This window comes from Diplotaxodon limnothrissa, linkage group LG14 (assembly GCF_057381915.1).
Source record: "Diplotaxodon limnothrissa isolate DT_005_m linkage group LG14, D_limnothrissa_male_GT1.1, whole genome shotgun sequence".
Lineage (NCBI taxonomy): Eukaryota > Metazoa > Chordata > Actinopteri > Cichliformes > Cichlidae > Diplotaxodon > Diplotaxodon limnothrissa.
The window spans coordinates 16,098,112-16,125,646 of NC_140609.1; the positions used below are offsets into that span (position 1 = coordinate 16,098,112).

Here is a 27,535-nt window from a genome sequence, read left to right on the forward strand (position 1 = left end):
ATACAAAAATAAATATACCCAGTTTTGATAAATATTCAAGCAAATTTACAAAACATGTTCAGACAGTTGACGTGCCAAACTGGCCTACAGCTACCATTGTAATTGACAACAGTGAGGAACTGCTCAGATACCTACATGTCAGCCCCTGTTTCTCTGTCATCATCTCCACACACACCCTTTATCATGCAATAAAGTCTTAGACTTGAACATATTTGCCTGATCCTTCTCACCTAACTCATTATGCAACATGTCCTTAAGGCTGATTCTCCCTGTAGCATTCTATCTCCATATGTCAGGTCGCGTCAGATTGCAAACCTCGCCTCCGTCATCTCTGTCTCTGCATTCATCCCTGTGTTAGATGGATGTGCACGTTCCACATGCGTGGCCACAAAGTCAAATTAAGGTTGGGCACATGCAAGCATGCAGAGGCGTGAGCAGTTTTTATGGCAAGAAAGAGGGCAGCGGGTCAGATGGAATTAGCTTAAAAATAAAACACAAAAGTACAGAATGAGAACGATCCGTTTCATGCAAAAGCAGTCGAAGAGAAGAGGACACGGACATGGAAAGAAACACAGGAAAACTATTATTTGTGCACCACAGTAAACTGTTTGCTTTCTTCAGTTTCCCTGAAGAAATATAATATTCTTTGCGATTGATTGCAAACAGACTTGTAACTGGGGACCAGTATCTAAGCATGTTTTTAATTCTAAATACGCACCAGTGACATCAGTGAATGTTAACCTTGAATTATATTCACACTGCTGTGTACAGTGCAGTGCAAAAGTCTTGAACCGCAATGAGCAATAGTTCTCCAGGCTTTCTGAAGATGATCCTTCCTTTTTGTGTGTTTGGGGTTTTCTTATGCACATGATACGTGTTTCACAGACCCACACGCTACAGAATAATTATGAATTAATTCCACAATCTCAATCATTCTGCATATATTACATTCAGTACCATCAGTAATGTTTCTAAACCCGATTAGCATTGAATAAATCCTGAAGCACGGTGAATTTATTTGCATCATTTATTGTAAAGTTTGCTCCTGTTGGAGGAAGATGAGGTTTCTCTTGTCCAGGCTGAAGTGAAGAAGCAGCAGAGTCCTTCTTCTGGAAAACCTGAAGTGCTTCTTCTTTTTCAGGCACTTTTCCTGTAGACTTTTGTTCTGTGCTATGAGATTTGTCATCTCAATAATAAGTTCTTTGTGTTGTAACTCAAATTTTCTCCAGCCCTTTAATTTTTCATGATTTTTTCATGCTTTTCTTGGAGTTCTTACTGTTTCTCTTGCAGCTCTTTATATTTTTCTTCTTGAACTTTCTTATCCTCATGCATGTTGTGGTTTGTTTGTTGTACTTTGTCTTGGATGCCCAGCAACTCTTGATGTCTCCTCTGCAGTTCTTGAAGTGTAGACTGGATAGTTTGTTTTTTCTCTTGTCGTCACTTCTCCTCTTGCATTTCAGTGTTTACTGTGCTTTGTTATATAGTCCTTTCAAATTGGTATTTTTGCTCACCATTGCTTGGATTTTACTCTGAATTTCTGTGCATCTTTTCTCCTGTTCTTGTTTCTTATCCTCAATTTCATTGTTTTTGTCCTTTGCTTTGTAAATAATGGTAATTCTGTATTTTTCTTCATGAAGTATTGGAGAACATGTTGTAGTGAATATTTTTTCGAAGGTTAAAAAAGGTAATCGATGGGAAAATTTGACCTGCAGTGAGCAGTTAAAGTGTGCATGTGAAAACACTGTTTGTGCTTGATGAAACGTCGCTGCCAAGTCACAGCTTATCAAACAGCTGTAAAAAGACATTTTACCACAGCAATAAATGTCGTCCTCCTGCTGGGAAGAAAAAGACTGATCTTCCTGAACACATCCTCGTGGGACTCATGAGGGTTTGAGAAATTATTAATTTTAACCGAACATCCTGCTCCATTTTGTTGCGTATCTTTATCTTTAAGGCTAAAGGCAGGAAGCAAAAAGCTCTGTGAGGTTTTACAAAGGGATGCAAATGTTTCTTTTTGTTGTCCAATTTACACAGCTGCATGTGTGTATGTTCTACACTCAACAAAAATATAAACGCAACACCTTTGTTACTGCTCCCATTCCCCATGGGATGGACGTAGAGACCTAAAATTCATTCCAGATACACAATATAACCATCCCTCCCAAACAGTGGTCACAAATCAGTCCAAATGTGTGGTAGTGGGCACATCTGCCATATTGAGATAATCCATCCCACCTCACAGGTGTGCCACATCAGGATGCTGATCTGACATCATGAGTAGTGCACAGGTGTACCTCAGACTGCCCACAACAAAAGGCCACCCTGGAATGTGCAGTTTTTTGCGCTATTGGGGGTCTGGGGACCCAGAACCGGTCAGTATCTGGTGTGACCACCATTTGCCTCATGCAGTGCAACACATCGTCGCATGGAGTCTATCAGATTGTCAATTGTGGCCTGTGGAATGTTGGTCCACTCCACTTCAATGGCTGTGCGAGGTTGTTGGATATTCGTGGGAACTGGTACACGCTGTCGTATACGCCGGTCAAGCACATCCCGAACATGCTCAATGGGTGACATGTCCGGTGAGTATGCTGGCCATGCAAGAACTGGGACATTCTCAGCTGCCATCTGCCCTGAACAATGTGAACCATGATTCATCCGTGAAGCGCACACCTCTCCAACGTGCCAGACGCCATCGAATGTGAGCATTTGCCCACACAAGTCTGTTACGGCGACGAGCTGGAGTCAGGTCAAGACCCCGATGAGGACGACGGGCATGCAGTTGAGCGTCCCTGAGACGGTTTCTGACAGTTTGTGCAGAAAGTGTTTGGTTGTGCAAACCAATTGTTCCAGCAGCTGTCTGGGTGGCTGGTCTCAGACGATCTTGGAGGTGAACCTGCTGGATGTGGAGGTCCTGGGCTGGTGTGGTTACACGAGGTCTGCGGTTGTGAGGCCGGTTGGATGTGCTGCCATATTCTCTGGAACGCCTGTGGAGACGGCTTATGGTTGAGAAATGAACATTCAATGCACGGGCGACAGATCTGGTTGACATTTCTGCTGTCAGCATGCCAATTGCACGCTCCCTCATTGCTTGTGGCATCTGTGGCATTTTGCTGTGAGACAAAACTGCACATTCCAGGGTGGCCTTTTGTTGTGGGCAGTCTGAGGTACACCTGTGCACTACTCATGATGTCAGATCAGCATCCTGATGTGGCACACCTGTGAGGTGGGATGGATTATCTCAATATAGCAGATGTGCCCACTACCACACATTTGGACTGATTTGTGACCACTGTTTGGGAGGGATGGTTATATTGTGTATCTGGAATGAATTTTAGGTCTCTACGTCCATCCCATGGGGAATGGGAGCAGTAACAAAGGTGTTGCGTTTATATTTTTGTTGAGTGTATTTATACACCTGTGGCTTATGGCAGAACTTGTCAAACATGGCAATAAAACACCTGCAAAGAAGAAGTGCCATTTCACTGAATGCAAAACTGAAACATGGTTATCTCAGATCTGGAATCACGAGCAGAGCAGAGAATGACTGAGGCTGTCAACTCAGTGGCAGAAGTGGAAAGCCTGTCGACAGCAGGATGGCCGGCAACTGTTCCTTTATCCAAGAGCTAAACACTCATGAGCTGGAAAACATTAGCCAAGGTGAAATTCGGTGGACTGATCATTTTAGTAAACAGACTGAATTTTAATAAAACATGTAATTAAAGCAGACATATTGTACTCGTTTTTAGTTCCATATCCTGGGACTTTGGAGAGTTCCTTATTTCTCCCACACTGGTCCCAGCCCCTCAGTCTAGCCCCTGTCTGAAACAAGCTCCTCTACTGTTAATCTATAATTTTACTTTCAATGTAATAGAGAGAGACACAATATTAACCAAAAATCCAGAAAAACGCATTATATAAATGTTATAAATTTCCATATTATTGTGAGAAAAAAGTATTGTTCTCCAAGCAAAACATGACTTCATTCATTCATTCATTCATTCATTGGTGGAGAAACCCTTGTTGACGAGCACAGCGATAAGATGTTTCTTGTAGTTGGTCGCCAGGTTTGCACACATCTTTTAGCCCACTCCTCACAGAAACTCTCTAAAACCTTTAGGTTTCTTGGCTGACAACTGAAATCTACAACTCCGTCTACAGATCTTCTACAGGACTGAGGTCTGGAGACTGGCTAGGCCACTCCATGACCTTAAGTGCTTCTTCTTTAGCCACTCCTTTGTTGCCTTGTTGGGATGTCTCCGGTTACTGTCACGCTGAAAGAAAGCCTCTTCCATGACCCATTTCGAGTGCTCTCACGGAGGTTCTTATACAAGATTTTATTGAACATGATTCCAGAGCACAGGTGAATCTGCAAAAGGAAAATATGCTGCTGCAGGTCTGTACCGCTCTCCACCACACACGGGCAGCTTTATGGAAATCAGACAGATATCATTCATAACACTGACAACACTGCAACAGAATTAACGGAGCGGGAAAATGTTTTGCCTGATATAACTGGAAAAGATGCCAAACAAAAAAACTCGGGCACACCTTTTCTACCTTATTTCATAATCTAGACTTAAATGCTCATAAACACAGCCACCTTTCGTTAGGAACATCAATTGAACCAATGCACAATATAACAACCACAGCTATTCACAATCCTCTAGTTCCCACATAGCAAGCAGGTCTGGCCCAGATCTGGTATCAAGCCGGCACTGCTGGCTGACTTCTGGCATGGTAAGTGGTAGGGCTGGGCAGTATCATACTGTTCACGGTAATACCGGTAAAATGTTGGGCAACGATAGAAAAATGAAATATTGCGATAGAATATGGGTAAAACGCGCATGCGCAGTGCCTTTGTTGTCATACGCACACAGCGGAAAAAGCATGGCGGTGAAAGCAGATTGTTAGAATTGGTTTGTAAAAATGCTGCAACTTCAGTGGTGTACTCAGATACACAACAAAGCACTATTTTTGTTAGCGCATGCTAGCGGGACGTCGTTATTACCGTGTTTTTTTGGAAAATACGGCACACTTAAAATCAATCCATTGATTTTCCTGAAAATCGACAGTGCCCCTTATGTATGAATTCTGGTTGTGTTTACTGACCTCGAAACGATTTTATGTGGTACACGGCGCTCAAAAATCTGTCAAATGTTTTAGTACGACTTTGCTAAGCTACGAACCCGGACTGCTTGATGGATTGTCGGAGCATTACGGCTACCGTAGGCAGGAGCCTCGCGGAGTGATACGTACTGTGCTTCAACATAATATTACCGTATTGTGTGTGTATAACCTCTTTATTTCTCAAAACTATTTGAGCACCACAAAAGATTTCCACCCTGAAAAAATAAATTTGCCGTCATGTTATAAACACTATTCTATCATCCCGAGCTGCTCTTTTTTACAATGCGAGTGCAATAAATTGCTTTACTTTGTCTGTAAAACGATGAACATGATATATCTCACCTAAATTAACAATCTTACTCACACTCCTCTGAAGCGCAATAAACCCAAGAGTTGTCAAAACCTGAAGACTGGCAGGAACTGCATAGTTTCTCTGGGTTTGGCACAGTTGGACCCAGTTCCTCATGTTCTTAAAGAAAACAACTTTTGAAAGCCTAAAGCGGCATATGAGCCAACTATCATCCTGAGTCATAAAATCACAACTTGTTCTCATCTGCTCATCAAAAAGCTCCTCCAACAGCACCACATAATAACATTACGTACAGCTTTAGCTATTTGTCTGATTAAAATGTTGCATTTTTTTTATTTATTAAAAAAGACAAGCTAAAAACTACAGTCACAATTAATAAAGTGCTTTCCTAAAGGAAAGTGGAGGAATTGAGGTATGTGTATGTGCAAACAGACAGAAATATGTGATGGCAATAAAAAATAAATAAATGTACAATATGACATATTTTAAAGTGTCAGAATGTAACAACTACAGCATTATGTCAATGACGTCTATGGATTGTGTTACTAAAATAAAACACCAACACCCAGTTTCTGGATGGACTACAAAAACAAAAAAACAGTCACTCCTGAGAAAGCTATTTTCTACATATCATGTATTTATCCTCTGAGCAGACCTTTGTTTTAGTCTTTACAGTAAAATCCTCTGGTGTTGCAACCTGACAAGCCTGGTATGCAGACAGTGAGCATTTCCTGGTCTGGGTGGAGTCAGTGAGGCTGCACTTGGCTGAGGGAAGTTATGTGTAGAGTAAAAGCCTTGCAGTGACCTGCTCTTTACCCGGCATATTTCAAATACCACGGATCACCTGCGTCCACATCGGTGCACGTGTTTGCGTGCGTGTTTGTGTGTGTGTGTTTTGTTTGTTTTACCACATACTGCAGACACTTACATCAGCTGCTGACTTAGGCACTCTTTCTCTTCTCTCGTGTTCTGAAGCGCCACGCTGGAATTCTTCAACTCCTCACTCAGTGCTGTTTACACAGACAGACACACAAACGATTACTTCATCCGATGAAGATGCGGTAAAAGCTTACAAAAGTCATCCTGCATAAAGACAATCCGGGGGTACATGAGAGCGACGGAGTGGGCCGTGTTTTCTATCAGATGGTTCATTGGACTTGAGCAAAGGAGGACGGCTCACATTAAATAAAACACTGTGCAAATGTGACATTTGTAATAATGAGGAAAAAACACAAGTGGAGGAGGAAGAACACAAAATAAAGCTCGTAGTGTATCATAAACAAGAGCTGATGTGAGAAATACACGAGGGTTGGTTAAAATAAAAAGTCATAGCCACGAGCTGAACATGAGGAAGAGAGGGAGAGCCGAAAGACGGGAACGTGTTGACAGGAAAGCTGGGACTCGGGTGGTAAAACAGTGATATGGTAGGGCAGCCTGTGTTGTTGTGTGTCTGACGCCAAGGAGCTGCTGTATTGCTGCTGCTTCTTTACTTCACTGCCACCTTGGTGGTTCGATACAGCATGTAGACAAAACCAAATCACTAGATTAAAAAAATAAAACAAGAATAAAATAGCAGAGAAACGTGAATCTTGAAAGGATCTTTAAACAAAGGCTTAATCTAGATGTGTGCTGCACAGGTATGGGGGGCAATCATTATTCTGCCGGTTTCCAGGCCACTGAATACATGTATTAAAAACGGACATGGAGGAAATGGCTGACTGAGATATTTAGACTTTTGTCAGGCCAACAGCTTGTAACACTGCAGCGCTGGACTTCTTTCTCCATGCAAGAGTGGCTCTCATGCAAGAGAAAAGCATTTATGCTTCGAGTCTGAATAGTGAATAACATGCCACTGTTTTCACTGGAAAATCCCTGTGCATGTAGCTGTCATAAGTGTAAATATTTGCATACTAGCCCTCGTCTTCAGCTAAATATGTATAAAATGACAAAGGCTTGCAATCATAAATTGCATAATCGGCAAGCACGGGCATGTACAGCTGCCAGTGGAAGTGGGCCACCGGTGTTTATCGATGATGGTTCTGCTGATAGAAGCAGCAGGACGAACTGTAAAGTGTATAGAGCAATACTCTCAGCTCATATTCAGAGAAATGCTACAAAACTGATCAGACTCAGTTTCACGGTGCAAATGGATAATGATCCAAAGCGTACCGCAAAAGCAACCCGAGAATTTCTCGAGGCAAAGACGGGATATTCTTCATTGGCCAAGTCAGTCATTTTATCACCAGATAGCGCATGTTTTTGAATTACCGAAGACAAAACTGAACGCAGAGAGACACCCAAACAAGCAGTAACAGGAGGCGGCTGAAGTAAAGGCCTGGCAGAGCATCTCAAGGGAGGAAACACAGCATTTGGTGATCATGAGTTCAAGACTTTAAGGAGTAATTGACTGTAAAAGACTTCCATAAAACTGTCAAAAATGATCTTTATATTTAAAGTAACGTTAGGTTGTCTAAACTAATACAAACTGCTTGTCAGTCAATTGTCCATTTATTCAAAACTACAAAAGAAATGTTACTGTACCAAAACTTTGGGACTTAACTGTAGATTTTTAATGCTTTGTTCACCAAGTTAAACCGTGAGGACTATTAGCATGAACTACTGTTAGGTTCTGTGGCTCTGCAATAATCAGTTGGAAATAAAAGCATAAACTGAAATTTTATGGTTGTCTAGAAACATGAATTCTGACATTTGTCAGATAACTATGATAAAAAAGCTTATATTGTTATTTCTTTTGTGGTGTGTGGCTATTTATTGTTAACAATGAGAGTCACCTTTAAAGCAAAGCTAATTTAATATTAGGAAATTTAGTACATTACATAAGTACTACATATTCAAAAATTTAAAAATGAAAAAGCAACTCCTGCAGGTTGTAATAACTGCTGCAGTATGAAGAAATGTGTAGAAACATAATCGAGTTCAAGTTATTTATGATGTTTTGAAATCACGCCGGAGAAGTGGAGCTCTATAGCATTTTTGTTGCGTTGCCACATAATGCGTTGTACGGCAGGGTATCGTGGCTGCAGGCCTGGAGAGCTCTCAAACCAATGTCAGCCTGACATTCTCCTGCTCCCGTCTTTGTTTTCTTTGCTCTCTCCCTCTCTTGTTTTCTCTCTTTTCACTTCACCGTCTCTCTTCTCTCAGTCTTTTTTTTTCATCCAGCTTCCTCTCTTTCTGTGTCTCCGTTTTCTCCCTCTCACCCTTTTCTCTTTGTTTCTTATCTTGGCTCTAACTTCCATTCCCCCTTTCTTTCGCTCGCTCTTTCAGCAGGAAAAGGGGAATGTAGGAGGTCCTTCTCCAACTGGCAATACACTGGTAATTGCTTTCTGGTCACTGTGACATGACAAGGTCTGCCAGGCTAAAGCGGCACAGCTACACGCTCAGAAGGACACGCGCGCGCACACACACAGCAAAGGCAAGAAGTGCGTGCGTGAAAAGCAGCAAACACACTGAAACACGAGCCCCGACAGAAAGACGCACAGAAAGACTCGCAAATAAACACTGCAGCAGCAGTCGTGTCCAAACAGCAATAGCTGTATAAATACTTGATGGAGCAGAAAGGTTTTGCGATGACAGCGAACCAGCTGGTCTGACTTTCTCCGCAGCCCTTCTATTGTGTCCTCGCTGCTAACAAAAAGACACACACAGTGTAACAAGGTGGCTGTAAAAATTACAGCAACTTACTAGCAGCTGGCCACAGACATTTTAGAATAGCCTCGCTGTATTGTCACTGGGGCTTCTTTACTTTGTGCTGTGCTGCAGTCACAGAACATTTTTTTTACTCTATAATACACCACAGAGCAGTACATGACTGCTTTTGAACGCCAATACTTTAATAAACAACTTCTTCCCTTTGACATATTGACCAGTTATGTGGGGCTGGGTCGATATGTTCTCATCTGACCACATCCTTCCAGATTGGACGATCATTGATGTTTTGTTTAGGAAGAAAAGCATTTGTTTTGTTATTTTTGGCAAAGGGAGGACGAGACAAGATGTGAGAACTCCTCAGTCCTCAGCAACTTTGGACTCGGCCAACCTAACGCAAACTGCCAGGTCCAGTGTATTTAGTGTTTATGTGTTCTCGACATTTGCTTGGCTGCAAACAACAATGTCAAAGAAGTCGTTAATGTGGCTCCATTCTGTTAAGTAAGATGGCCAAGTAGTCAACTGGAAACTTTGCGGCGGTTTGCATATAACAGCTCAACAACCAACAAGGAAGAGCATCCAAGAGCAGTGAACTAACTTGTCTTTGTTAGGCTGTGTTTAGGGCTTGAGGCTTGAGTGTCAACATGATGGAATTGGCATATGTCAATATGTTTGGTTTAATTATAGGTTTAGATGACATTTGCATCCAGCTACAGCTTCTGTGAGAAGCAGCAGCTCCACCCTTAGACCAAGCTGGATCTGAAGCCTCTTCTGATTTAAATGGAAAAATGATATCGTGATTATGTTTTTCCCCCTGGGACATGAGGCCTGTCAACATTACACTCAACTGTCCTGTTCAGATCAACAGCTGATATATTTCTAATTTCAGAAAATTGCATCAATATTGGCAGGTGGGCACGGGTCACTTCGGAGTCTGCTGCTAACATTTAAGTATAAAGTGATGAGGTCAAATCATTCAGTGAGCGTATACTGGCTTTTTATACCTAATTATTATTCATTTGCTGTAATATGGCTTGGAGGTAGAGTGCGCACCACACACTGCGGTAGCTTTAATGTTGAGGTAACGCCTCCCTGTGAAAAACGCATTGGTTGAAGTGTTGGGACATTTCAGCTGACCAAGATTTTCTTTGAGTGAGTACAGCTCTGCAAATAATTCAAACCCAATACCAGGGGAGATCAGAAAGTCAGTCCAGAAAACATAAGAACTCTTATGACCACAAACACAACGCTATGAACTCAAAGCACTCTAAAAACACCAAGAATAAGATTTACTCCATGGAGGGAAAAATATGTTACAGGACAAAAAACAAAGCTACAGTTTGACTAATCTAACTGCAGAATAAACTGATGTGGTAAATCACTGAGAGAGTGCAGGGGCTAAACTAAAACTTTGATTTTTATTTATGATGTTTTTATGGCAATATGATGATTTCAGTTTGCTTTGTGGGTCATAAGGCATCGTATGCACGTTACCCACATCTCTCCATGCCACATGACATATTGCTTGATTATGGTTTTTTGAAATTAGTCTCCCAAGGCCGAGTATATTGTTGTGAACTTTGAAAACAATCCATAAAAAAATGTGGGCAACATAGTAAGTTTTAACTGATTTAGACATTTGTTGTGATCTTGACCTGGAAGCGATTTTCACCAAAATTAAATCAGCAATTTGACAAATGATATCTTAAAATGCTCGACTGCTAACAAACAGGCAGACAAGCAACCAAATGAAACCGATTGCAAGCCCGCTCCCTTCAGAGGGAGATAAAAGGGGGGGTTCACACTAAGGATGTTTCAAACTACAGATTATCTTTGGCAAAGCATCAACATCTTTTACATGTGATTTACATAAACAGCAGTTTACAACTGCTTTTGCAAACACGCAGCAACTGCCGCAGCCTGAGGCTAAAGCTGTGGATGGACTGAAACAAGCAACGCACTAATAACTCTAGCCGACTCCCATAACGTAGCTAGGTTACAGTAACCTACACTACAGGAGCCAAGGCAACATTAAGACCCTGCAAAATTGGAGCTACCTTTACAGTTACACACGCACACACTGGAATTTTTACACACTGGAGTCTACATTACTATAACATCACATTCTCAAGCATACCACATGCATTTTTGTGTGTCTGCCTAGTTTATTATGCATAATGAAAGCATACCACCTTCTGAACCACAGCAGCTTCAGGGGAAAAAATCTGATTGAAGTGCTGCACAGCAGACCCCTGAAGGAGTTTACTGTTCCTACCTCGAAATTTTTTTTACCTAACTAGAACACCAAGGAATGCACTACACGTTCTCAGAGAAAGTAAGTGCTATGAAGTGAAAATTGCTCAGTAATAACGGCTTATTACTGCATTGCAGTTGTCTTTTAGAAACCAGCTATACCTGAATACCTCCCTACAGGAATTCATAAACTTTTAGCTGATTATACCCCAATACAATTCGTATCCATGTTTACATTAAAATGCTTTGGAGCGACTGAGAAATGGAAACAGAGAGATGTGGAGGCAGTATTTGCTAAGCTGTGTGAACATATATTTGATATTTTTATATTCCTCCTATCGGTATCAACTCACACACGTAGAAAGTTGGCTCCCAGGGAAATAGATACTATAGAGTGTTGGGATGGCCCACGGTGTTGGCAGATATATGTGGTTCACGGATCGGTCACACACACCCGCACACATGCTCACAAGCACGCACGCACATTTGTGTGGCTTTAGTCACGCTTAGTCACATGACACTCGAGTCTGTTTCCACCAAAATCCCACACATTCAAACCTCTGGGTCCATCGCCTCTAACTGTCAAGTCATACAAGTCAACTGCTGACATTTGCACAAAAGTAAAGTTGGATTAATCGCGTCTTCCTCTTCCTCCAATCTCACCGTGTGTCTCTATCTTGGTTTCTCTGTAAAATTCCACACCCCTCAAGGCTTCTCCTCCCTCCTCTCTTCCACCTAACCATAAACCACATTTATCTATTCACATTGGGCAACCTCCTTATGTTTCCCTCTGCTCCTTCTTCCCCACCTCACCTGCTCCGCTCGTCTGCTGTTCGGCGCTAACCACAGAATGCTGACAGACAAGTAGCACAGTTTAAAAGCCGACAAACGCCCATATCAGTTTGCAGTCGCATTCAGGTGACTGGCAAAGGGTTTGTGGTTCAGTTTTGAAATTACAGTAATTGTATCACAGTAGGGCTAAAAACATGTCACTGATTAACCAGCTGGTGTTGGAACGAGCCAGAACTAGCTGAATAATTATGGGATTTTTGCTTGTCAATCAAACGTTGCAGATAAAGATGTTAAAAGCCTTTCTTATGCACATTATCAGCTTGACTATAATGCGCAGCATGGTAACCTATTTTGAGCTTTCGTAACAACACACAAAAGACACAATACTAGTCTTAAATTTAAACTACACAAAACCAAAACATACAGCAACTGGTGAACTTTAGTCAGTAAACTGAACCGACACTCATATGTATAACTACACCCCCCCCATACCAGTTGCTGATTTGTTGCTGACTGTCTGTGAAATCGATTGCTGAAGTCGCAGTCATACAGGTCTAGAGACCAGTTGGGCATCCCCTGACGACCACTGGCTGCTTGGAGAAATAGAGTTGCCAATTACTGGTACAGCAACTACTTTCAATTCAGTTTTATTTATATAGCGCCAAATCACCACAACAGTTGCCTCAAGCCACTTTATTTGATAAGTTAAGAGAAAACACCAACAATCAGATGACCCCTTATGAGAAAGCACTTGGGAAGAAAAACCTCCCTTTTTACAGCAAGAACCATCCGGCAGTACAAGACTCAGGGAGGGGGAGCCATCTGCTATCATTGGCAGCACCTTCTTTGCAGCTGATTTCACATGACGACATTCAACAACCTCCAGCAACCAGCTAGTAAATACGCATGTCTTTGCCTAGCAAACAAAGTTTCCCTGGGAGGGGCCGGCCCGTCTGTAAGCCTGTGTACAAAGTATAAAATTGCAGCATTGGTATATTCAGAAACCCAGATGCCGAATTGTTTTTAAAGATGAGAAAAACAAATAGAGAATGCCTCGTCGACATTAGGTTTCTATATTTGTTTTACAGAAGATTTGCTTTCATTGAACATATGTACTGTGTATACGAGCCCACATGGGGGTGTTTGTGTCTCAGTGCGTGCATTCTTCAGTGTGTAGTTTATTATATCCGTTGGTTCGTGCAGCAGCTGTTTTCACGAACACGTCACTGAGCAAACACACTCACACGACAGCAATACAGACAGTAGACCACTTTCTTTGACTTCCTGCATCAAACCCCTTCTCTCTTTTTGCTCTCCGCTATAAACACACACATACACGCTTACACTTCGCAGCTGTTTGGAACGTGCAGCACAGAGAAAACGACCCACCCATGAGGTGAGCCGGAGGTTAACTCTCCTTCAGGCATTTACTGTCAGTGCAGAACACACACAAAACGCACAAACACATGCCTGCCTGCAATCTTGCTTCACTTGCTTACATCTATTTAAATTTTATCGTAGGAGGTTCATCGGTTTACAGACTTTAGGCACATGAACCCATAAAGACGTGCACACACATTTCATCCTGTCTAACCTCTCTTTAAAGATTGTTAGAGTTTGTGTATTAACTATAAACACACAGACACGCACACATATTGCGATCCATTCATTGTGGGAGCTGCTCTCAGAACTAAAAGAGTTGACGGCACAGTTAAACTAATATTTATTCCTGTTGAGAGATTATTTGCTCAACTCTTTCTGCCTCTTTCATGTCCACTTTAGCACTCTACAAAAACACATGCACTGCTTTACTGTGCTGTAAATGACTCTCATATATATAAACCTTTGTTTCTCTTACACTCCTTTGAACTAGTGTGTGTGTGTTGTGTGTGTGTGCATGCACAGTCTGTATTACCTGAGTACACCTGTGTGTTGTGCTGCATTATCTGAGACCTGAAGGCCTGCCAGGCCCTTGTCAGTTGGCTGAGGAAACCCCGTACATCTGTGAGCGCGCTGCCAGAGGAGCGGAGCAAAGACAGAGTTGCTCGCAGGGCCTGATGCTGCTGCACACAAGCACCTCTGAAACACACAAACACACACAAACTGACAGCTTGAAATAGTTTAGATTTTACAATTTCCAGAAAAGCCTTTGATTTTTAAAAAATAAATTTACAATACTTCATTGCTTTGACACATTTGGTTATAATATCTGAACCTCTAAATAGAGTACTGTGTGCGAATCACACATTAACTTTTAATGGTGCCGCCTGGAAAGATCATTGTTTTGTATTGCAAACTAAGAGTGGAAATTCTTTCTCCCTCTCCTTTACAAATACTAAGGCTGTTACTCCACTGGAGTTTATCAATGTGATGAAGAGAGAAGCAAAGTGTGGCGTTGTTCTGGTGTGAAACAAATAACATACTGTGAAAACCAGATGTAAAATTTTTGAAAGAAAACTGTAAAAGAAAATATCAATTACACATTATGTAAACATTAATTTTAATTGAAAATAGTATAAAACAGCAAAACAAATGTTGAAACTAAGAAATTCTAGTTTCATTTTTAAAGTGTTTAAAACAACTATTCAGATGCCTTTGAACATTGGGGTGATGTCTTAGAGGTAAAGTTAAAGTGATGTTAGTCCATTATTAGCAACTTTGTCTGTTCCAGTTCAGTAAGAGATCTTAGCTAAATCTTCTTCTCTCATTCATCTGATATTCCTAACAATACTGTATGCTATCAGTTACTAGAAACCTTCTACACTTGCTCCAGGGAGATACAATTTAGGCTGACTGGTAGGGATTAAAAAAAAAAAGATACTAATCAATACTAAAAATTGCTATTATACAAGTCAAGACACTCAATTGCAGCAGTATCAATAACAATAGTACCATTTTCACCCCCTCTAGTTGGCACACTGCTAACGACACTTACCAACACTTTACGAGGAACTTTGAGAGGTCAGTAAAGCTCACACCAAATGTTAACCTGGCTGGTGCTGCCTAGCTCCCACTAAGAGCTAGGCAGCACATGTGGGCACATGTGGGCATTCTTAATTTGATAGGATAAAACAATAATTTGTGTGAAAAAAAGAGCTACGTTTATCTTAAAGTGTCATGTGAAATGGAGCGTGTGACAGGCAGAAAGTGGACCCAGAGTGCAGGATTCAGCAGACAGAGATAAACTTAGAATTGCAGCTTTTTTGCTGGTAAAATATCATGAAAACAAAAGCAAAAGTATAACAGGGCTGGCAGTCTGTCTGGAAACTAGAAAGACAGAAGCTACACCCATAACAAGTGAGGACACGACAAAGAATAGAAGGAGATGCAGACAATATATACAGAAAGGAGGAAATCGAGGCAGAGTGCAAATAGATTTCTCCTAAATTTTGACTCATGGACTGAACATTGCTTAAATTCTTTGGTCTCGCTTTGTCACTACAGATGTAGGCAATGTAGGGCAGGTAATAAATTAGTAGGAAAATAATGGAGAAATGTAAAAGTTTCAAAAATCAGAAGCTAAATAAATGACAGCAGGCGACTGAGGATAAAAACCACAAAAAAACAAAGTGTTTTTTGGTGTTCTGCCTTCTTCCTCACCAAAATCTCTCTCACTCTTAAAGAAATATGTTCAGACGAAAAGCACTTTGAGAAACATGAAAGATCACTAGCCCTCACTCACATCTGCATTCGGATACAAACACACACATGCGCACACAAACTCAGGCAGACACACAGACCAATGTAAAGCATGGAAAACTAGAGCAATGGAATAGAACATTCTGTTATTCCGAGCCCACTTTTGTGGGTGAGAGGACGCCGGACAGTTTCCTATTTTCCTGCATACTCATAGATGTGGAAGCACACAATCCAGACACAGGAACACACATGGAGGCGCACACAGGTAGACATACACAGTAACAAGCTAACATTATGAGCATGGCTGGGTTTTACGAGCAATATGATGGGACTGTTTTTGAGAGCTCTGCGGGGCTGAGTGGTTGTTTTTGCTTATTTGGGGTTTGTGGTTTAAGGTGATAAAAAAAATTAACAGAGTCTCTGACGAAACGAGACAAGACGGGACGAGAGGGCAGACCTTGAGCTGGTCGGCAGTGCCTCAGAGTGTTCATGTGTGCGTGCAGGGTGAGGGGAGTACGGGCACTGCTTGTCACGAGAGCCAGTTTTATAATGTCAGATGACATAAATCACGAAGCTGACAGGACCGAATGGAGGAACAGATATGAGCCAGATCTGTCATTGGTGATAAGTCCTAAAACAGTGGAAAACTTGAGACTCAGAGAAAGAGACTGCACATGTTCGTTCCCCATACTGGTTTACTCATTTAGCAGCTTTCGGTATTTCTCATATCCTTTCTCCTACTCTCTACCTCTTCACCTCTTTCATCTGCTTCTGTCCTGGTATTAGCTGCTCATGTCTTTTCCATCCTCTTTTTCTATTTCCTGGAATTAACCACTGGGTCAACTGAATTAACCTTCTCTCTTCTGTTTTCCCACTCTCTATTTTATTGTCCTCCTGCTATCATCTCACACAGTTGTTTCCCATCTACCCTGGACTTCCCTGTCATGAAATTTGTCCAGAACTAAACAGCCAAGCTGGGTGGCGCACGCCAACAGGGTGAAAATGAAACTTTCAAGCTGTTTTTGGCTTCTTTACAAAATCCTTAACACATAACTGTATTCCCCCATGCGCATGCCATTTTACTTTTTCCTGGTCATAAATTTACCTGTGAATTTCAACTTGCTGCTTCTCTTTCCCAAGTATCTGCTCTGCCTCCTCTTTCTTGGCAGCTGTTATTGCCAGTCTGTAGAGGAAAAAAGTACAGAATTACAGAAAATCTGTCATTTTAATGAGACTTCCCTGAAAAATGTTCCCATTCAAGTAGTGATCGATGGCAACAATTATTGTGACTATGTGCAATGAACTTATTGGTGTATTATTGCTGTCTTCAAAAAGACTGTGCACCAAGATCGCAATAAAATTACAATAAAATGGCAGTCTGCTATCAGTTTGTAACTGCATGGGGTCAAGTTCGCAATTATATGTAACTTGTTGATGATTCATGGTTAACTGAGATAAGTTAAAAAAATTGCAATTCTGTTGGTGTTAACACACACAGAAATTCACATGTGAACTGAAACTCAGACTATCTTCTTACGCTCAGAGCCTCATAGACTTAAACAAAAATTCCTTCACAATAGTAACAAAGTTGCTGCAGGATAATGATTTAACTGCAAAATGTTATAGGCGATTGGCAACCTTCATTTTATATAAAAATATAAACAAAACACAACCAGTTGTCATCTAGTTGAATCAAGTACCTTATTAAAAAGAGGAACTGCACATGAATTGTGCTCAGTGGTACAAACTGGCTCAAACTGAGTGCAATCTGATGTGTTAGAAATCTGCCTTTGTAGGTATACTATTGTGTGTCACAATAGTAAGCAGACCAATTGCCTCCCACCAGACAACCTGTGCAATAACCTTGCAATCAAAAGTGGTTGTCCAGAGGTTGAGGGTGTTGCAACCTCAATCTGCAACTACTTGCAATCAGTCTCCAGCAGCAAAAAGTCGCAGGTACTCACAAGCAGGTTCCTGTCCTACTTTTACTCAAACTGTGACAGAGCCATTAACAGTGAAGTGAAAGTAGGCCATATCATATACAGAAATACGACCAAGGGACAGTTGGATTAGATGAAATATTATCCCATGAGGAACTTCTAGCCACAGCTCCAGGTGTGTTTTTGGTGTGATCATGGTGATTCATCTAATTACCTCCCAAGAATTCTTTAAAAATGACTAACTACAAGTGCCTTTCATGCATAAACTTCCAGCAGCTTTGGTTTATCTCTTGGTCAGTGTCCTGTGTCTCTGTAGGTGGAGCTGGCCTGTGCTAGGATGTGAGTTTGTGGTTGTCTGTGTCTCTATTTTAGCCGTGGCAACGCTCCCAGTGTGGCCTGTGAGAATGGATGGATGAACGGCTGTGATAGACAGTAACAGCGTCAAACAAAGGCAGCATCCATCTCCTTTTAAAGTGAGAAGAGCCACTTCATTAATGGCTTACAACTATAATTTACTGATGACATGGAGATGGGATCAATCAGGATATGAGAGTAGATGACATTGTGTACTTTTCTACAGGTGAGCTGTCACGCACAAGTTTGTAAGCTGACATCTAATAATTTTTGGATTATTAGCAACAGTCCTGTGAGGTGTAACCCAGCTGTTGGGACTTGTTTATTTTACTGAGTAAGAGGCTGATTGTTTACTGATCAAAAATATGTCCCTGTCATTTTACATTATGTAAAGTCTTCTATTTCACAGTATTAAGGTAAAATGCTAACACATTTTACTGCCAATAAGCTGCTGCAGACAGATATTAGCCAAGGTTAAAAGCATTTGCTGCAGGGCGCCGCTTATACCTTCACTTATAATGCATGCCTATACACATGCATAGATATCTATCAAAGTGTAAGATGAAATGTGTAAACGTAACATTTGCAAGAACTTGCCAAAGTATGTGCATATGTGGATACCCGTTCTTTAGCTGAAGCAGGTACTCAGTGAACGCGCTGTGCTGAGTGGAATGAATAGTTTTACACGTCTAACAATGGCTGCACTTGAACAACTTTGTATTTACACATTAAAAAAGTAAAAAAAAACAACAACATCAAAAAAAATCTGCTCTGTTATCAGTAATGCTTCCACAGTTTGGTTAAAAAAAAAAAGACACGAGGAAGCTAAAGGTTATGATATGTTCTCGACTACTCCTGAACACGTCTCTCATCGTACATTTCCCAGACAGAAGCAATCAAATCTGACATGTTTCTGTAATCAACCCCAATCAGAGACCCATAATGAGTGAGACTGTGTGACCTGGACAGTTAGGAAGCAGGAACAAAACATCCTGTTCTTTCCTAAAACACCGCAAATAACCACTGAGAGCAGGAAGAATAAACATAATAAGCACTCAGAGTTATGCATGGCAGACTAGACAAAACCAGACAGACAATAATCATGAAGCTTAATCAAGAAGTGCAATTTGAGTGACATGTTATGAACTCGGCAGGGGATTTTTCTACTCTAGAAACAAAGGTGAAATAAGCTGTTTAGAGACCCTGTGCAAAGAAAATCTCTGGGAAGAGATGAATTTATACATCAACATTATCTTTGTTTAGGGGACATTTACCGCTATTAGAAGTAAAAGTAAGCAACTACATACTGCCCAGTATGTCTTTTACAGTAATATAATGACCTTTACTTGCTTTATTGTTTATTACCAAGCTATGGGTGTGGTAATGGGAAAGAGTGAGTGCTATTGATAATATACAGGCACGCAGGGTCAAACTTTGAGCAGTGCATCATGAAAGATGAACCCCACCCAATTTATTTGGACAACCTTTGAATTATACACTTATAGTGAGTAATGCATAATACAGTAATAATAGGCCCTAATCCTCTTCCATGCTTTTGTGCTTTGGTGGGAAAATTTTCTTTATGAGGTGAACTAGATGAGAAAGACACGTCAATACTCATGATTCTCTAAGTGGTGAAATGGAGTAACACATAGAAGAAGAAAAAAGAAAAAGGATAATGATCTCTCCTTATTAAAATGTCTATATGTTATGAGGTATGCTGTATGTGGACTGTCTGATATCTGTGGTGGAGACTGATCTGAAATATATCAAACTCTGTAAGTAATTGAATTGTTAGCCCTACATGTGCTTGTACCGATGTGCTGTACATATTGTACAGATTGGCCCAGGATAACACCCCTGTGACAGCAAACACACGAGAACGTTTGTTTATTGTGTTTAGCTCAACAAAATCAGAGCCCAATTCCTTGTATACACTCTTGCTTGGCCAATAAAGCCGATTCTGATTCTGATCAAAAAGGCAATCAGTTATCACCTAACTGAAAGCTCATGTTTTGCTCGCACAATTAAACCAGCTCTGGTTCTCTTGTGTAACATATCTGCTTAAAATTCTTCAAATAAAAGCTAACTGTTCTCTCGATGTGTGAGAATAGATGAAGCTATGCATGTTTCTTCCCGTGTGTGTGTGTGTGTGTGTGTGTGTGTGTGTGTGTGTGTGTGTGTTTGAAGAAGAAGAAGCAGTGTTTAATTCTGAGACAGTGTTTACAAGTAAATAAGTATGCGTGTGACTGTGGCTTAGCCAGCGTGTTGCGTGTGTATGTGAGATTGTGTGAGTTAGTCGTTTCCTTGAGCATTTTAGCCCGTCTGTTTGTATGTGTGCCACTTTCTGACCAAGTCTGTGATCCTTTCTATATAAAATGTGTGTATTTATGCCTGCGTGCCTTTGCTCTTGGAGTGATGGCAGCCCAGACTCCCACTGTTCACCCATCTGTCTCCAGTAGTCCCAAAGCGAGATCAGAATGAACGGTGCCTCAAGAAGTGTGTGTGTGTCCCAATTTTGCCTGTGTGTACAAATTTGTGAGTGCTTTGCATGCGTGAGCTCCAGCTCCTGTTCCCAAGGCAGTAGCTGTCAGTGGAATAACTAGGTAGTACCAGCGAGTGCGTGGCGGATTAGAGTACCCCAAACCGGCAGACTAAATCAAGCGCATCATCGAGACGTGTCACGCACACTCACAGGACACGCCAAACACAGTCAGTCAGCCACACACATCAACAATGCTGATCTCAGCCGCAGCGTTACCGTGTCCAACCAAATCAAATGTTTTCCGTTTTGGGGCGTGTATGTGTCAGACAGTTTACAAGTTTGCGCTCCTCTGTGTTTTTGGAGGTTTGTTTGAAGGGCAGCATCACAAAGCTAAACTTATAATCCAGCAGGCTTATTTTCAGCGGCTGACTGTACAAAATGTTCACAGTCACTTTGTCTTTTCAACCCTGATTTCAGTGAAACGTGTAATTGCGATATCTATGACCTTTGGCCAGACTTTTATCATTTTTCACTGCCTCTTTTGTTTGACGGGTGAATTGTGTGATTATTACATTTGCTGTTTTATCTGCTGTCCTTTTTCTACAAGCTCAACCTTTGTTTTCAAGCTAATCATCACTGATGTCCTCACAACGGAATAAAAAAAGACAAAATAATCTGGTGTGATCCCCTGTTTAACCACAAGAGTTAATCAGATTAGAGCCATAATTTTCAAATGAATTTTCCAGAACTTAGGGCTGCAGGCCTTTTGACAGCGGCCGAGGTGAAATGAGTGCATGTCAGAGTGGATTTGGCCTCATATTTACTTTATCTGCGTAAGTGGTATTTTCTGTCGTCACTGAAAGTGACATAAAAGCTTTCCCATATCAAAGTGTCATCTGTTCACCCACTGTGTGCGTTTGCATGTCTGTGTGTGTGTGTGACTGTGTGTTTTTGTGAGTTGAAAGACTGTTTTGATCAACAGCATGGCAGGACATTCAAAGCACAAAGCCATTTTACTTTGAGCAAAAAAGGAGTGTAACACACACAAAGTCACACACGCAATTCATTTTCAGCTTTTCCACGTTTTTAAAGCTAAAAAACACAACAGTGTCCTGTCAGCAGCCAGGTAAATGCTTCAGTAATAACTAACAGCTCTTTAATAAGGTCTGTCAATCAGCTTCTATCAATACTTTATCAGCTAACCATAATCCCTTACTGGAAAAGGCTGTGTGTATGTATGTGTGTGAACACCTGTCCGTATATATTTTGCTTTCCGTTTATCTGGTAACCATGTCAGGGACGCCATAACAGTGATTGCTATCATCAAAACACTCTCATATGCACTCACACATTGAGTCACACACACAGTCTCTCACACACGCACAAACACACAAGTAGAAATCACAAATCAAGTACATCATTTTGAAGCTAATAGAATTAACTCATAGGAAATGAAAATGCATTTGTTTTTCCAGCTTGTATATTTCAGTTCTACAAAACAGCATCCCTTTGTTTCACTTGTGTGTGTGTGTTGCTATGCTACTGCTTCAACAAGGATTTGTTGATTACCAGATAAACTTGTCATATTGTGTGTCTGTGCGAAGGAGGCTGCGCCGCAGACACAAGGAAACGCACAGTAATATAGTTGTTTTTTGTTTATTGTGTTGTCATGAGCCCCACAATAAATTGAAGCCCACGTTAGAGCCGCACAAAGGTCCTCTAAAGTTGAGAGCTCTAATGTGTAACTAATATGTACACAGCACAGACAAAGCAGAGCCACAGAGAGACTGTTTGATGTGGTAATGTGAACCTCAGCTTGGATCGCTGCTAATACCTCACATGCTGGCTGCGAGCGCTTCTCGACTCTGTACATTACGGCTCGGCATATTACCTAACACATATGTGTGGGCAAACGGTGGATTTGTGTATTGTTTCTGTGGTTGCCACTGGAAACAAGGAATTGAAATAAAACCACATGAGTGAGCACATAACTAATTTACCACAAAATACTTCCTCGTTACAAATGGATTCCTTTTTTATTTGCCATCCATCATTTGTCTCCCCTTCACTCCCATTCTGCCACCTGCAAGTCGTCTTATCATTATTGTAATCCAGCCCCAGGAGTGTGTGTGTGTGTGTGTATATATCTATATATATATATCTACATATATATATCTATATATATATAGATATATATATATATAGATATATACACACACACACACACACACACATATATATATATATATATATGTGTGTGTGTGTGTGTGTGTGTGTGTGTGTGTGTGTGTATATATATGTGTGTGTGTGTGTGTGTGTATATATATGTGTGTGTGTGTGTGTGTGTATATATATGTGTGTGTGTGTATATATATGTGTGTGTGTGTGTGTGTGTGTGTGTGTGTGTGTATATATATGTGTGTGTGTGTTTGTGTGTGTGTGTGTGTGTGTGTGTGTGTGTGTGTGAGTGAGTGAGTGAGTGAGTGTGAGAGAGGAGAGAGTGAGTGTATGTGTGAGACAGAATATGTGTGTGCGTGCACGTCTCCCACATGTTTATGATTCATTCTTCATAACTGCCAAGTCTAATTTTTGTTACTGAGTGGAAGTGTAATTATTCTCTCAATTGCAGGTACATACAAGTATATGCAGGCTTGTCCGCATACACGCAGGCTCAGGGGAAGGTAAATACATTGTACACGCAGTTGGGCACTGACATACAGGGAGTGCAGAATTATTAGGCAAATGAGTATTTTGTCCACATCATCCTCTTCATGCATGTTGTCTTACTCCAAGCTGTATAGGCTCCAAAGCCTACTACCAATTAAGCATATTAGGTGATGTGCATCTCTGTAATGAGAAGGGGTGTGGTCTAATGACATCAACACCCTATATCAGGTGTGCATAATTATTAGGCAACGTCCTTTCCTTTGGCAAAATGGGTCAAAAGAAGGACTTGACAGGCTCAGAAAAGTCAAAAATAGTGAGATATCTTGCAGAGGGATGCAGCAGTCTCAAAATTGCAAAGCTTCTGAAGCGTGATCATCGAACAATCAAGCGTTTCATTCAAAATAGTCAACAGGGTCGCAAGAAGCGTGTGGAAAAACCAAGGCGCAAAATAACTGCCCATGAACTGAGAAAAGTCAAGCGTGCAGTTGCCAAGATGCCACTTGCCACCAGTTTGGCCATATTTCAGAGCTGCAACATCACTGGAGTGCCCAAAAGCACAAGGTGTGCAATACTCAGAGACATGGCCAAGGTAAGAAAGGCTGAAAGACGACCACCACTGAACAAGACACACAAGCTGAAACGTCAAGACTGGGCCAAGAAATATCTCAAGACTGGTTTTTCTAAGGTTTTATGGACTGATGAAATGAGACTGAGTCTTGATGGGCCAGATGGATGGGCCCGTGGCTGGATTGGTAAAGGGCAGAGAGCTCCAGTCCGACTCAGACGCCAGCAAGGTGGAGGTGGAGTACTGGTTTGGGCTGGAATCATCAAAGACGAGCTTGTGGGGCCTTTTCGGGTTGAGGATGGAGTCAAGCTCAACTCCCAGTCCTACTGCCAGTTTCTGGAAGACACCTTCTTCAAGCAGTGGTACAGGAAGAAGTCTGCATCCTTCAAGAAAATCATGATTTTCATGCAGGACAATGCTCCATCACACGCGTCCAAGTACTCCACAGCGTGGCTGGCAAGAAAGGGTATAAAAGAAGAAAAACTAATGACATGGCCTCCTTGTTCACCTGATCTGAACCCCATTGAGAACCTGTGGTCCATCATCAAATGTGAGATTTACAAGGAAGGAAAACAGTACACCTCTCTGAACAGTGTCTGGGAGGCTGTGGTTGCTGCTGCACGCAATGTTGATGGTGAACAGATCAAAACACTGACAGAATCCATGGATGGCAGGCTTTTGAGTGTCCTTGCAAAGAAAGGTGACTATATTGGTCGCTGATTTGTTTTTGTTTTGTTTTTGAATGTCAGAAATGTATATTTGTGAATGTGGAGATGTTATATTGGTTTCACTGGTAAAAATAAATAATTGAAATGGGTATATATTTGTTTTTTGTTAAGTTGCCTAATAATTATGCACAGTAATAGTCACCTGCACACACAGATATCCCCCTAAAATAGCTAAAACTAAAAACAAACTAAAAACTACTTCCAAAAACATTCAGCTTTGATATTAATGAGTTTTTTGGGTTCATTGAGAACATGGTTGTTGTTCAATAATAAAATTATTCCTCAAAAATACAACTTGCCTAATAATTCTGCACTCCCTGTATACACAGACTCACATCAAAACACTGTATTTGAATCAAGAATGAGACAAGTCAGCCAGGAAGAAGCAAGCAGAGCATAAAAAACCCCAGACAGTCCTTTCAATGCTCGCACACAAGCAATATCAACCTGTCTTCAGTGAAGTAACCTTTGTCCGTCCATACCTATTCATCAGTGACTCATACAAAGGGAACCCCTTTGTATGAGCCATCCTCAAATCTATTTTTGCCTCAAATATAGCGATGAACTTTTCAGTTCCCTTATGTTCTCTTAACTCTTTCAGATCAGCAAAGTGACACAAACTAGTGTACCACCTGACTGGGTCCAACCTCTCTTCATAACCCCCTGTACAAACAGACTTGAAAATGCTAGATTTTCTTTAGGCAAACAATCACAGAGTGTAAATGTTTCTTTTGTAGAACTGCAGTTGCTTTGCGCAGAAGTCAGGCACCAGATGGTGATTTTAATCTAAACTTCAACAAGAATTAACTTTGTTACATAAAAAGGTTTGCATCTGCTTTAGAAATCATATGTAACAACTATAAGTCTTGATGCATGCTCAGTCATCCAGTTAAGGAAAAGCTTCTGTTCATCTCGACGTAGCATTTTCCGTGGGAGAAACGTTTTGTCACTCATCCAAGTGACTTCGTCATTCTCAGCTGACTGCAGGTTTCCCCAATCTTATAAACAGTACATTGATTGCATAATGACTTAATGTCAGTTTCTTGATCATTAATATGCAAATTGTCATGACCACTGATCGACAACCACTGATCAAAGCCCATTGATCAAAGACTACTGATCATTAATCAGGGGCCATGAGTACCATTCACAGAGAATTGGGGAATGGCTGCAATCATAGCATTGTAAGATGGTGTAAGATGTACCCTTAGCCTCCCTCCTCGATTCAGAGATGGTCATTGTCTTTTCACGTACATAGCCTCCTTGACTGCCCGCTCAGCATTCCTGACTATCAAGGACGTGTTCTGGACTATAAGACTGCCCTTAAAGGTTCAATTTTGAACATTAATAAAGCTGCAATCAGCTGTTTGTAATCTGAATTAGAGAAAGTAAACACTCTTTCAATTCTAAGGCTCTACATATCAGGACATAGTGAAAAATCAACTGGTTGTTAATAACTCTTAAAAAGAAACGCTTCCACAAGAATTAATAGCAAAGCGATGTTAATCAAATGTAACTTGATTAACTAATCATCAGCATTTGTGAGCACCTCTATGAAAGCAGACGTTTTGCCTAACAATCTGGAAAGTGTTACAAGACCATTTCCAAACATATGGAAGTATAAATCGTTCTACAGTGAGAGATTATCCACAAGTGGAAAACACTCTAGACAGTTACCAGGAATTGAGGTCCCAGCAAACTCATCTCAAAGTCAAACCGTGCAATGCTCAGAGAAACTGCAACAACCCAAGAGCTACATCTCAGACTCTACAATGCTCAGCTATCACGCTAAATGTTAAAGTTCTTGAAGGTACAACTGGAAAAAGACCAGTATAGCTTTTGTGGAAGGGTTTCCAGCAACCCAGCAGAGCACCGCATTAACAAAATTTCAATGAAGAAAAGCTGTCCGAAACAAAACACTCACCACAACAATGTAAGACACTGATTGAGTCACACAGAAAAGAATTACGTCGTTATTGCTGCTAAAGGTAACCGACTGACTCCATTGATTCTGCATTTTGGGGCCGATTAATTAAAACTAATAAATCTCACTTGTTGTTGATCATCTGAGATTGTAGTTCCAGATGATCTTTTCATTATCATGTCCTGATAAAAACCTTACAACTGAAATAAGGTGCTTAAGGTGAGCTTTAACACACTAAATGTGGGGCAAAGAGTATGCTTGTGTGGCAAGCACAACTAAACTAAATAAAGACTAACACAAACGATGCACGGTAGCAGTTTCCCCAACTCAGTCACTAAGTAAGCACATCGCACGTAACAGAAGCTGAAGTTTGTTTTTAAGGCTTTTGACTGTAATCAGCTTTGGGTTTTGTTGGTGATGCATCTGTAGATCTCTTTGAGCTACTTTTTATTGTGAGACCGAAATGTGTTTATTTTTTTAAACTAGAGCCAATAAAAATGTGGAACATTGCCTCAGCATGTGATCCCAAGGACAAGCGATAAAAATGCTGCAGGCTTCATCTGAATGATAGAAGTAGATTGTAGGAACATGAAAAGTAGAAGTCCACAGATGATGTGAGACATCGTTGGGCGAAAGCTGGATATGACGTGCTTTTCTGGTTTCTAATATGAACTAAAAACGGCACTTATCTCTTTCCCTTTCTATCTTTTTAATCTTTACTCATCAACACCAAAACATCTCCAGCTTGTTTGTGCTTGAACTTGCGTAGCAGGTGACATTTTAAAACCAGGTTTAATTGCACTGCGCACATGACGGTTTTTCTCACCTTTCTTTTTTCTGTCACACGCTTGTTACACAGACACACGCACGCATTCAAACACACGTGTCGTCAAAAAACACTCGAGGTCAGACAGGTGACATTTTCGGTTAGGTTTAGCTTGTGTAAAGGGGTGGGGTTTCTTTTTTGGTTATTTTTGTAACGCTACCAGTCAGGTTCTCCCACTGAATGTGCACTCACACACACACACACACACACACACACACACACACACACACACACACACACACACACACACACACAC

At 41.0% G+C, this 27,535-nt stretch overlaps 1 protein-coding gene across 1 annotated transcript in view; it reads right to left on the minus strand.

Moving 5' to 3' along the window:
- Positions 1–27,535, minus strand: part of lekr1 (Leucine-, glutamate- and lysine-rich protein 1) — a 104,638-nt gene that overhangs the window by 31,781 nt on the left and 45,322 nt on the right. Inside the window, exons 4-6 of the mRNA XM_085370095.1 lie at positions 16,896–16,973; positions 14,067–14,230; positions 6,369–6,450 (exon numbers count right to left, since the gene is read on the minus strand). Coding sequence (XP_085226221.1) covers positions 6,369–6,450; positions 14,067–14,230; positions 16,896–16,973 — 324 coding nt within the window. The remainder of the gene's footprint in view (positions 1–6,368; positions 6,451–14,066; positions 14,231–16,895; positions 16,974–27,535) is intronic.